Below are 13,012 nucleotides of genomic sequence, written 5' to 3' on the forward strand. Positions count from 1 at the left end.
TAAAAGTCAACCAGAGTTTAAAATTTCTCAGGGCACCGAACTGGATTCTGGAATAAATTGTGGAACCCTCCAGCAAACTACGGATAGCCAGCCCAGCTTATTAAAAGTGACAACTGCAAGAACTTTTGTCTGCAGGAAAGCAAGTGAGGGTTTGCAATGAAGCTGATTAATTTGACGCCTAAAAGAATCACGAGTTATTCTCTCCCTTTCTGGCTGATTAACTGGCCTGCTCAAATCCGAATCCAAATTTTATTTTTATTTTATTTTATTTTATTTTTTTAAAAATGAGACAATGGATGGCCAGGTCTCTTTGTCGTTCTACGCCTACGGGTCGCCCTCAACGTAGGACCGCAATGGAACCCAGAATTCCTGTTGCTAAGCGAAACATTGGTGAAGTGAATCTTGCCCCCAGTTTTACAATCTTTCTCGCCACAGTTTGTTAAGCGAATCCCTGCCATTGTTCAATGAGTAACACGGTTGTTGAGTGAATCTGGTTTCCCCATCGACTTTTGCTGGTTAGAACTACCATATTTTTGGGAGTATAAGATACACCTTTCCCCCCCCCAAAAGGGGGTAAAAATTTATGTCTCAGCTGCCCTGAGTCTTCAGAGAAGGGCGGCATATAAATTTAATTAAATTAAATACACCGAATGTAGCCCCGCCCACCCACTGGCCCCCGCCCTTTGGCCTCTGCCTCCAGCAGTTTACCTCCTTGCAGCAAGCAGCAAGAAGAAACAGCTCCTTTCAGCTTCAGCACAGCCTAATTGGCACAAGTTGATTGGACCGACCTCCCGACTCTCAGCTGATTTGCTCTCAGCTGTTTGCAGGACTCTGCTGCTTGCTGCAAAGAGGTAAATTGCTGGGAGCAGATTTTTTTTTCCTTGTGCTAATAAAGCTATGCTGAAAATGAAACTGAAAGTAAAGCAGGCTGTTTGCTGCAAAGAGGCAAAATTGCTCAGAGGCAGAGGCAGATTTCTTTTTTCTTCCTTTCCTCACCAAAAAAGGTAGGTGCGTCTTATATTCCGAAAAATACGGTAGGTCGCAAAAGAGGATCACAGGACCCCCGGGACACTGTGACCGTCGTAAATGTGAGTTGGTTTATCAAGCATCCAAATGTAAATCACATGACCCTAAGGAATGCTGCAAAAGTCGTAAGTGTGAAAAACGGCCGAAAGTCCCTTCTCTCAATGCTGTTGTAACTTTGAACGGTCACTAAGTGAATTGCTGTAAGTTAAGGACTGCCTGTACTTAGAAAAGTTTATGAAAAAATTCTCTTGTTTCTGACAAACCTTTCGCCTTGCTTCAGAACAAGCCCAGGGCACACGTAAAACTTTGTTCTACTTTCTGTAATCAGGAATTCTTTCTATGCAAAATATCTATCTATCTTCTATCTATCTATCTATCTATCTATCTATCTATCTATCTATCTATCTATCTATCTATCTATCATCTATGTTTCTTTTACCTACCTATCACCTATCTATCCATCCATCCATCTATTTCTATTTACCTATCATCTATCATCTATTTCTTCTATCTATCTATCTATCTATCTATCTATCTATCTATCTATCTATCTATCTATCTATCTGTTTCTTCTACCTACCTACCTATCACCTATCGATCTATCTATCCATCCATCCATCCATCCATTTCTATCTACCTATCATCTATGTTTCTTCTACCTACCTACCTATCACCTATCTATCCATTTCTACCTACTTATCATCTATTTCTTCTATCTGTCTATCTATCCATCTATCCATCCATCCACCTACCTACCTATCACCTATTTATCTATTTCTACCTATCATCTACCTATCATCTATGTTTCTTTTACCTACCTACCTATCATCCATCCATCCATCCATCTATCTTTCTATCATCCATCCATTTCTGCCTACCTACTTATCATCTATGTTTCTTCTACCTATCTACCTATGATCTATCTACCTACCTACCTATGATTTATCTACCTACCTATCAGCTAACTATCATATATCTATCTATCTATCTATCTATCTATCTATCTATCTATCTATCTATCTATCTATCTATCTATCACCTATCTATCTATCTTTAATTGATCGCCATCTGGCTTAATAGATATTCCAGCTTTCCATCTCGAGCACAGAAAGAAAACAAGAGGGAGAACGCCAACTACAAGCAAAAGGACCCAACGGCAGGAAATCAACAGATATATATATATATATATCCCCCCCCACCAAGCTTGGAGAATTAACACAAGATAGAAAAAGAAAATGATCAACAACAATGATTCAGCTCAGAGCTTGTTCACAACAGCAGAGTCCCATATGGGATTGCTGTTCCATGCGGTCCTGTGATTCGGAGCCATCTGTAAAAAAAAAAAAAAAAAAAAAAAACCACACACATACACAAAAAAAAAAACCCTGCAGGGTAATTGTGTGATGGCCAAGCCATCTTGGGCCACACAGCTGCTGGGTAGCATTCCAGGATGCCACAGCTGAGAAACCGTGGGCAATGGCACGGCAAGGCCTGGCTTGGAACGAGGAATGCTGCTGATGGAAACCCAGGTTTTTCCAGCAGAAATTCGGTTCCCGGCACCAGCAGAAGAGGAATTGGGGGGGGGGGGGGATAGATTGCAAAGAATGGTCTGTGGGAGAGGTGATACGTCAAAGGCAGCATCGTTCCCCAACAACAACCCTGTGAAGTGGGTTGGGCTGAGAGAGAGAAATTAGCCCAAAGTCACCCAGCCAGCTTTCATACCTAAGGCGGAACTAGAACTCACAGTCCCCTGGTTACTGGCGCAAAATCACCCAGCTGGCTTTCATGGCCAAAGCAGGACTTGAATTCATGGTCTCTTGCTTTCTAGACCAAACGAGTCCTGGACCTACAACTGTAATAGAGCCTGCTCGTTACTGTTATAAGTCGTGAAAGTCATGGAGAGAGTTATCCATGTGAAGAAAGAAAGAAAGAAAGAAAGAAAGAAAGAAAGAAAGAAAGAAAGAAAGAAAGAAAGAAAGAAAGAAAGAAAGAAAGAAAGAAAGAAAGAAAGAAAGAAAGAAAGAAAGAAAGGTAGGTAAGAGAAGAATTAGAAAAGGAAGAATAAGAGGGGAAAGACAGAAAGACAGACAGAAAAAGAAAGAAAGAAAAATAAAGAAAAAAGAGAAAAGGAAGAAAAAGAAAGGTAAGAGAAGAATTAGAGAAGGAGGAATAAAAGAGAAGACAGACAGACAGAAAGAAAGAAAGAAAGAAAAGGAGAAGGAAGGAAGGAAGGAAGAAAGAAGAAAGAAGGAAAGAAGGAAGAGAAAGAAAGGAACCAAGGAGGGTGGGTGAGAGAGAGCGAGAAAGAAAGAAGGAAGAAAAAGAAAGGAAGGAAGGAAGGAGGGTGGGGGAGAGAGAGAAAGAGAGAAAGAAAGAAAGAAAGAAAGAAGGAAGGAAGGAAGGAAGGAAGGAAGGAAGGAAGGAAGGAAGAAAGAAAGAAAGAAAGAAAGAAAGAAAGAAAGAAAGAAAGAAAGAAAGAAAGAAAGAAAGAAAGAAAAAGACACCCTCCCATTTTTTTTGGGCAGCTCTCTTCCGGCTTCTGTGCCAAGCCCAGGGTCCACCCTGCCAGCTGAGCTCCTTTTGGCAAAGTGACCTACTTTGCTGCAATCCCGAACAAGCCAGCCTTGCTGTGCGTTTCTGCTTCCCGACTTGCCAGCTGAGTTCATCCGCTCTTTGCCAGGACCGAGCAGGGCTCCCCTCCTTCCTTCCTTCCTCCCGCCGCACATGAGCAGCCGCCGACTGTGTGGGTTACTGGGGCACTGGGGCAAACTCCAGATGAAAGAAAGCGGAAGAGGGAGTTGAAAGGCCCTTCTGCTGCAGACGGGAGCGGGACGGGGAGGGGGGGAGGGATCCAAGGCCCACATTCTGCCGTGGCTTACTTGCGATGGTAATTCAGATTAACAGAGTTGGAAGGGACCTTGAAGGTCATCTAGTCCAAACCCCCCCCCACACCCAAGAAGGGGACCCTACATAGGTGGCACGTGGAGCCATATCGGTGGGCACGCGTTGCCCTAGTTCAGCTCCGGCCCGCATGTGCGCGCCGGCCAGCTGATTTTCGGACCTTGTGTGCCGACCGGAAGTCGGGAAACAAGCTATTTCCGGCCTCCAGAGGGGTGGGGGAAGGCCCGTTTTTCACTTTCCCCAGGCTCCAGAGCCTTTCTAGGAGCCTGGGGAGGGCAAAAACAGCCTTCTCCGGAGTGAAGGCCCTCCGGAGGCAGAAAACGCCCCCTTTCCCGACTTCTGGTCCCAGAAAATAGCTTGACCCCCCTCCTCTCTGTGGCAGCCCCTCAAATATCGGAAGACTGCTCTCCTGTCTCCCCTGGTCCTTCTCTTCACTAGACTAGCCAGGCCCAGTTCCTGCAACCGTTCTTCCTCTGTTTTAGTCTCCAGGTCTTTGATCATTTTAGATAGATTCAGATTAACAGAGTGGGAAGGGACCTTGAAGGTCATCCAGTCCAACCCCCCGCCCAAGCAGGAGACCCTACACCATTTCTGACATCCTTGGATGGGTTCCTTAGTGGGGGACTCTGCCAGGAAAGGGAGGAGGACGAGCAGAGGGCCGCACAGGATCATGAATCAGGAGGAAGATCGGTTAGATCCACTCCGAAGGGAGTCAGACAGGTCGTTTTGCAAGGGCCATAGATGAATACCGGAATTAACAGAATAACAGAGTTGGAAAAGGGACCTTGGAGGTCTTCTAGTCGAGGGGTCCCACTAACGGGCTGTTCAAAAAATGAGCAAGTGCATGTGTGAAACTCCTGAGTGGAGTTTCACGAGCGAGCACAAGTGCCTTCTGCTCACACTCGCGGAGCTTCGCACACTCGTGCAAGCACTCGCCCCTCACAGACAAAGCTCCCATTTTGCACGAGTGGAGCTTTACACATATGTGCATCGCTCCCATAAATGAAGCTGTTCGCAGACGCATATACCTGCCACTCACATGCCCGCCTGCCTAGGCCCGGCTAGGCTGCCAAGCTGGAAAGGTTAGGGATCCCTGGTTTAAACCATGGTTTCCCATTTTCCGCAAGCGGAAAGATTTTGCAGAAATCAGAGGAGAGGATACGCATGCGTTTCTGCAAGCATGTTTTTTTCCAAAATCCCTTTTGGAGAAAAAGACACCCAAGGTAAAAGGTAAAGGTTCCCTTACACATACATGCTAGTCGTTCCCAACTCTAGGGGGTGCTGCTCATCTCCATTTCGAAGCCGAAGAGCCAGCGCTGTCCGAAGACATCTCCGTGGTCATGTGGCCGGCATGACTCAACGCCAAAGGCGCACGGAACGCTGTTCCCTTCCCACCAAAGGTGGCTCCTATTTTTTCTACTTGCATTTTTTTTACCTGCTTTCGAACTGCTAGGTTGGCAGAAGCTGGGACATGTCACAGGAGCTCACCCCGTTACGCGGCACTCGGGATTCGAACTACTGAATGCCGACCTTCTGATTGACAAGCTCGGCATCTTAGCCACTGAGCCACCGCATCCCAGCTAAAAAAAATTATGTGGATTTGTAGTTATAAAAGACCTGCTGGCCGGCTTTAAAAGTTGCAAACTGGCTTGTGCATTTGGCACGTGGCTGGCTGGCAGACTAACAACTGCACAGGTCTTTTATAACCACAAATCCCCACTCCGTCAAACAGCTGACAGACGCACAACTATTTTACTAGGAAGAAGCAACCAGAATATTGTAGGCGTCTGAGGTTTTCCATTTGCTGAAAAGGCAGCGTGTTCTTTTTACGTAATGTCCAGCTGAAAGGAAGGAGGGAGGCCAGGGGCCGAGTCCACGCACAGTGCTAAGCCACGGTTAGGGTAGCCAGCTGGGAATTAGCATCCTAATATATCTAAGACAACGCTTGGGTAGTTTAAATCTGAAATATTAAGCCAGTGTTTCTCAACCTTGGTAGCTTGAAGATGGATGGATTTCAACTCCCAGAATCCCCCAGCCATTGAAGTCCACCCATCTTCAAGCTACCAAGGTTGAGAAACACTGTATTAAGCCAATGCCAGGGATGGTCAGATTTTTAAACCCTATTAAGGGTATGCAGAATGCTATTATTTCAACATGGAACAAAGAAAGGAGAGCAATAGCAATGATACTTCGATTTATATACTGCTTCGCAGTGCTTTAACAGCCCTCTCTTAAGCAGTTTACAGAGTCAGCCTCTTGCCCCCAACAATCTGGGTCCTCATTTTACCCACCTCGGAAGGATGGAAGGCTGAGCCAACCTGGAGCCAGTCAGGATCAAAACTCCTGGCAGTGGGCAGTTAGCCTGCAATACTGCATTCTAAGCGGAAGGAAGGAAGGAAGGAAGGAAGGAAGGAAGGAAGGAAGGAAGGAAGGAAGGAAGGAAGGAAGGAAGGAAGGAAGGGGTATATAAGTTTAAGGACTTTTGCTTCCTTCCTTTCCTTCCTTCCTTCCTTCCCTTCCTTCTGCTTTACAGCCCTCTCTAAGCTGTTTACAGAATCGGCCTCTTGCCCCCAACAATCTGGGTCCTCATTTTACATTTTACCGACCTCGGGAGGACGGAAGGCTGAGTCAACCTTGAGCCTGGTGAGATTTGAACTGCCAAATTGCAGGCAGCCGGCAGTCAGCAGAATTAGCCTGCAGTACTGCACTCTAACTACTGCGCCACCGTGGAGAGGATGTTTATAGCACGGAGAATTGGTGGAAGTGAGGGGTGCACACACATTTAGGGGATCCTCAATTTACAATTATTCATTTAGTGACCGTTCGAAGTTACAATGGGACTGAAAAAAGGCGATTTATGACCGTTTTTCACATTTATGACTGTAGCATAATCAAGCCATCAAAATTCGGCCGCTTGGCAACATATGAATGACGGTTGCAATGTCCAAGGGTCATGTAATCCCTTTTGTGACCTTCTGACAAGCCAAGTCTGTGGTGAAACAGGATTCACTTAACAACGGTGCTACTAACTTAACACCTGCGCTGATTCACTCATATCTCAAGACTTAAAATGGACACCTAACATCAAAAACGTCATCAAAAAAGCACAACAAAGAATGTTCTTTCTGCGCCAACTCAGAAGGCTCAAACTGCCCAAGGAGCTGCTGATTCAGTTCTACAGAGGAATGATTGAGTCCGTCATCTGCACCTCCATAACTGTCTGGTTTGGTTCTGCAATCCAACAAGACAGACACAGACTTCAGAGGATCATTAGAACTGCAGAAATAACAAGGGCTACCAACCTGCCTTCCACTGAGGACCTGTATACTGCACAAGTCAAAAAGAGGGCTGTGAAAATATTTACAGACTCCTCGCATCCTTGACATAAAGTGTTTCAACTCCTACCCTCAAAACGATGCTATAGAGCACTGCACACCAGAACAACTAGACACAAGGACAGGTTTTTCCTCCCGAATGCCATCGCTCTGCTTAACAACTAATTCCCATAACACCGTCAAATAATTTATTAAGGCTGTATTACTATTATTCTTCTCATCCTTCCCATTACTATCTCTTCCCACTTATGGCTATATCCATGTTGCTTGTATCTTTATAACTTATATTGTTTTTATTTGTTTCCTAGTATGATTTGATTGCTTATTAGCATCCTTTGACTATCGCTAAGTGTTGTCTCTTATGATTCTTGACGAATATATTTTATTTTTTCTTTATGTACACTGAGAGCATATGCACCAAAGACAAATTCCTTGTGTGTCCAATCACACTTGGCCAAGAAAGAATTCTCTTCAACTGTGGCAAGGAAGGTCGTAATATGGGATAAAGCTCACTTTAACAACTTGCTTAGCAACGCAAATTTGGGGTTCAGTTGTGGTCAAAAGTTGAGGATTCCCTGTAGACTTTTCTCAAGAATGGTTTAGAGCCAGAGCCACACAAACTTTGGTTACAGTGGTGTAAGTTAAACTTATACCCCTGCTCACAGATCTTCCCAGAAAAATCTCCAGGAATCAAGTAGTCATTTAACGTGACAATCTCCAAATATGCAGCCACGAAGAACAGAAAAAGCACAGAAGAGGTTAAAGGGGTGATCTTCCCTGGAATGGATTTGCTGCAAATTTAGAGATCTGGACGAGCTTTTCAGGCCAAACGATCTGACTGCCCCCTCGTGTTTAAAGAAAAAAACAACAGCCTGTGTGTTCTACAATCCCAGATCCAGGTTTTACATCTTTTTTATGTGGCTAATACTGTCAACTAAAGTGCGTATAGTCAAGGCGATGGTTTCCCCAGTTGCAATGTCTGGCTGGGAAAGTTGGACCGTAAGGAAGGCTGAGAGCCAAAGAATGGAGGCCTTTGAACTCTGGTGCTGGAGAAGACTCCTGCGAGTCCCTTGGATGGCAAGGCAATCCAACCGGTCAGTCCTAGAGGAGATCAACCCTGACTGCTCTTTAGAAGGCCAGATCCTGAAGAGGAAACTCAAATCCTTTGGCCACCTAATGAGAAGGAAGGACTCCCTGGAGAAGAGCCTAATGCTGGGAACGATTGAGGGCAAAAGAAGAAGAAGGGGACGGCAGAGAACGAGGTGGCTGGATGGAGTCACTGAAGCAGTCGGCATGAGCTTCAATGGACTCCGGAGGATGGTAGAGGACAGGAAGGCCTGGAGGAACGTTGCCCATGGGGCCGTGATGGACATGACTTCGCAACTAACAACAACGATAGATAGATGATAGATAGATAGATAGATAGATAGATAGATAGATAGATAGAAAGATAGATAGATAGATAGGTAGATCCAAGTGAGTCCTGCGAATCCCTTGGACTGCAAGGCGATCCAACCGGTCAGTCCTAGAGGAGATCAACCCTGACTGCTCTTTAGAAGGCCAGATCCTGAAGATGAAACTGAAATACTTTGGCCACCTAATGAGAAGGAAGGACTCCCTGGAGAAGAGCCTAATGCTGGGAACGATTGAAGGCAAAAGAAGTCACGAACCAATTAAGGGAACTAATTGTCTCCTGCAAACTCCCCTCCCCTTTCGCTCCTCTTTTATTCCCTCTGGGAGAGGCCATTCCTCATCCACCTGTGGCCTTACTCCCAAGTCGACCCTTGTTCTTTAACTTTTCCCTTCTCCTGGCAGTTCTGCGCATGTGCACACTGGGACCAGGCTCCAGCTGTTCTTCTGCCTCACTGATGTCTGACTCCAAAGGCAGCTGACAATGGTCAGACGGCTCTGGCCCCATTCCTGCCTCCGACGCAGAGCCCTCGTCAGAGCCTTCCCCAGACTCTAGGACTGGCCCATGTTCCTCCCCAACCTCCTCATTGTCCGAATCTGCTGCCAGCTCTGCTGGCGGGCCACAACAGTGTCTATTTCCTGATCTGACTCATCTTATCCTGAAGAACTGACATATTTGGGACTTTTTTTCTTGCTACTTTATACATATCCCAAATGGAGTTTTCCACCTGCTTTGTCAAGCTCTTGTTTTTGGAGATTTTAATATTTGTAGTCTGGGGGTTGGAATGGATCCCATATTTTAAAATCCAGCAATACTTGCCTCCCCCGTGATCGGATTGGTTCCATACTTCTTTATCCACGGAACAATATTCCTAAAACAAGACAAGATGCAGAGTCAGAACGGTTTGGACATTGGTTTCTACATTTAAGTACATTTTGGGTAAAAGAAAACAACATCAAAACTCAAAGGGCAGTACCTTTGTGTCTTGTCTTGCTTATCTTATCAGCTTCCTGCAAATTGCTTCTGGGCATTCTGCCAACCGCAGTAAGCTTTCAGTTATTATTCTTTGAATTCTTGGCGGCTGTTAATGCAGTTAATTAACAGCCGTGGTTGTAAAAAGCTGATTTATTTAGTAAAATAAGGTTTGAATGGACTTTGTGTGTGCTGCGTTCTTTGGGGTCCGTAGCTGGGGCAGAACATCAAAGTTACAATGGCACTGAAAAAAGTGACTCCCTTTTGCAACCTTCTTATAAGCAAAATCAATGGGGAAGTCAGATGCACTTAACGTGTTACTAACTTTACCACTGCAATGAGTCACTCAATGATGGTAGCAAGAAAAGCCATACAATGGAGCAAAATTCACTTCACAAATTTCACTTAGCAACAGATGAGATAGATGACAGATGAATAATGATAGATAAGTATAGATAGAATAGATAGATAGATAGATAGATAGATAGATATAGACAGACAGACAGATAGATAAGAGAGAGAGGTAATGTAAGAGAAACTGGAATAAAGACAACTTACAGCAAGTCAAAAATGGTCCCATCTGGTGTGCAAACTGGATATTCAAATGGTTGCAAAGATAAGCTAGAATGGAGAAAAAGAATTCCATTTTTGTATTAAAAAAAAGCATAGTGAACCCATTTGGCATAACATTAAGACAACAGACAAAGAAGAATGGCCAACCCATCCCAACCCATATAAACTGATTCCAACCAAAAGCAATTTTCAGGACTCCTATATAAGTATGGAAGGAAGGAACATTTTTCTGATTTTCCAATTTTTATGACTCAATTTCTTTCAAAAAAAAGAAATCACTTACCTACAGTGATCAAAAGGCAGGCGCCGGAAGTTGGACTGTGGAATTTCTATTCAAAGAAAAAAAATATTATGTCTCACAGATTCAGCACATTCATCTTCACATGAATACCCTATAAAAATGTTGCAATTAAGTGACTTTGGTCAATTCTCCCTTTTAGTTCAGCCTATCCTACAACTTTCTGTTTTTAGATAGCACACTAAAAAGCAGAGACATCACCCTGCCAACCAAAATGCGTATAGTCAAGGTGATGGTTTTCCCAGTTGCAATGTATGGCTGGGAAAGTTGGACCGTAAGGAAGGCTGAGCGCCGAAGAATGGAGGCCTTTGAACTCTGGTGCTGGAGAAGATTCCTGCAAGTCCCTTGGACTGCAAGGCGATCCAACCGGTCAGTCCTAGAGGAGATCAACCCTGACTGCTCTTTAGAAGGCCAGATCCTGAAGAGGAAACTCAAATACTTGGGCCACCTAATGAGAAGGAAGGACTCCTGGAGAAGAGCCTAATGCTGGGAACAATTGAGGGCAAAAGAAGAAGGGGACGGCAGAGAACGAGGTGGCTGGATGGAGTCACGGAAGCAGTCAGCGTGAGCTTCAATGGACTCCAGAGGATGGTAGAGGACAGGAAGGCCTGGAGGAACGTTGTCCATAGGGTTGCAATGGATCGGACACGACTAACAACAACAAATCTTACAACTGGGATACTATGAGGGACATCTTCCTTCAAACACCCTCCTCCCAGGGGGTGACCCAAAACATAACTTAAGACATGCAAATGAGACAAACAGCAAATGAGTCAACAGGTCTGGTCACATACCAACTTTCTTCCCTCCGTAAAAATGGGTATATTCTGTACATGTTATGTACCTAAAAGAGAAAGAGACAATTAGAGGAATATGTACCTTGACTTATGTACCTAGAAGAAAGACAAAATAAGCTAATTGAAGCATTGGATCCTAATTAGGTAAAGGTGTTCCCCTCGCACATACCTGCTAGTCGTTCCCGATTCTAGGGAGCAGTGCTCAACTCTGTTTCAAGAGCCAGCGCTGTCCGAAGACATCTCCGTGGTCATGTGGCCAGCATGACTCAACGCCATCTATTTTAATATCTATTTATCTATCTATCTCTATTTATACCTGTCTATAACTATCTTTCTCTATCTATCTATCTCTATTCATATCTATCTCTGTTTATCATCTATCTATATTTATATATATACCTGTCAATATCTTACTATACTTTATATCTATCTATATCTCTATCATCTATTTATTATCTATATTTACATCTATCTACCTATCTCTATTTATACCTGTCTATAACTATCTTTCTCTATCTATCTATCTATCTATCTATCTATCTATCTATCTATCTATATTCATATCTATCTCTATTCATCATCTATCTATATTTATATATATATATATACCTGTCAATATCTTACTATATTTTATATCTATCTATCTATCTATCTATCTATCTATCTATCTATCTATCTATCTATATCTATCTCTATCATCTATCTATATTTATATCTATCTATCTACCTATCTCTATTTATACATGTCTATAACTATCTTTCTCTATTTATCTATATATATTCATATTTATCTCTATTTATCATATACATATACCTGTCAATATCTTACTATATTTTATATCTATCTATCTATCTATCTATCTATCTATCTATCTATCTATCTATCTATATATATATATATATATCATCTATTTATTATCTATCTATATTTATATCTATCTACCTATCTCTATTTATACCTGTCTATAACTATCTTTCTCTATCTATTTATCTATCTATCTATCTATCTATCTATCTATCATCTATCTATCTCTATTCATATCTATCTCTATTTATCATCTATCTATATTTATATATATATATATATACCTGTCAATATCTTACTATATTTTATATCTATCTATCATCTATCTATCTATCTATCTATCTCTATCTCTATCATCTATCTATATTTATATCTATCTACCTATCTCTATTTATACCTGTCTATAACTATCTATTTTATATCTACCTACCTACCTCCTTATCGTCTCTCTCTCTCTCCCTCCCACCCTATCTAATCTAGTCTATCGCAGTGGCTGGTTCGTTGCCTTCCCACCTCGCCTGCAGCCTTGGCAGGAAAAGAGTCTACGGAAGCCAAGGAATAAAGAAGCGGCGGTGCCCGCATTGAAACCCCTCCAGCAACCCTTTCCCCTCCCCTCAACAACCTCCCTGCCAGGTAGGCTGGGCAGAAATGCCCCCCCAGCCCCCCCCTTCCGGAGAGCTTCCGAGGCGCCCCCACCCCCACCCCCACCCCTTCAGAGCCGCTTCGCTTACATTTTGTCCTTCTGGTGCTGCCTTTTCCCCATGGCGGCGGCGGCGGCGGGTCTCCCTTCCTCAACTCGGCTCCGAAATCACCCGGCGAGAAAAGCCCGAAACGCTGCCCGGGGGGAAAAAAAAAAACAACTCCACTTCCGGGAAAGAGGCTGCGCGCGGCTCT

At 43.7% G+C, this 13,012-nt stretch overlaps 1 protein-coding gene across 4 annotated transcripts in view; it reads right to left on the reverse strand.

The window, feature by feature from the left end:
* Window positions 1-13,012, reverse strand: part of PPIL2 (peptidylprolyl isomerase like 2) — a 62,108-nt gene extending 49,096 nt beyond the window's left edge. For all 4 annotated transcript variants that reach the window (XR_015730267.1, XR_004594415.3, XR_004594416.3 and 1 more), the window contains exons 1-5: window positions 12,850-13,012; window positions 11,311-11,360; window positions 10,502-10,547; window positions 10,204-10,266; window positions 9,493-9,544 (exon numbers count right to left, since the gene is read on the reverse strand). Coding sequence is in view for 1 of the 4 variants with exons in the window: in XM_034435788.3 (XP_034291679.2) it covers window positions 9,493-9,544; window positions 10,204-10,266; window positions 10,502-10,547; window positions 11,311-11,360; window positions 12,850-12,881 (243 nt within the window). In the remaining 3 variants the exon portion in view is untranslated. The remainder of the gene's footprint in view (window positions 1-9,492; window positions 9,545-10,203; window positions 10,267-10,501; window positions 10,548-11,310; window positions 11,361-12,849) is intronic.

Source organism: Pantherophis guttatus, chromosome 17, assembly GCF_059756535.1.
Source record: "Pantherophis guttatus breed Tessera chromosome 17, ASM5975653v1, whole genome shotgun sequence".
In the NCBI taxonomy this organism is placed as follows: Eukaryota; Metazoa; Chordata; class Lepidosauria; order Squamata; family Colubridae; genus Pantherophis; species Pantherophis guttatus.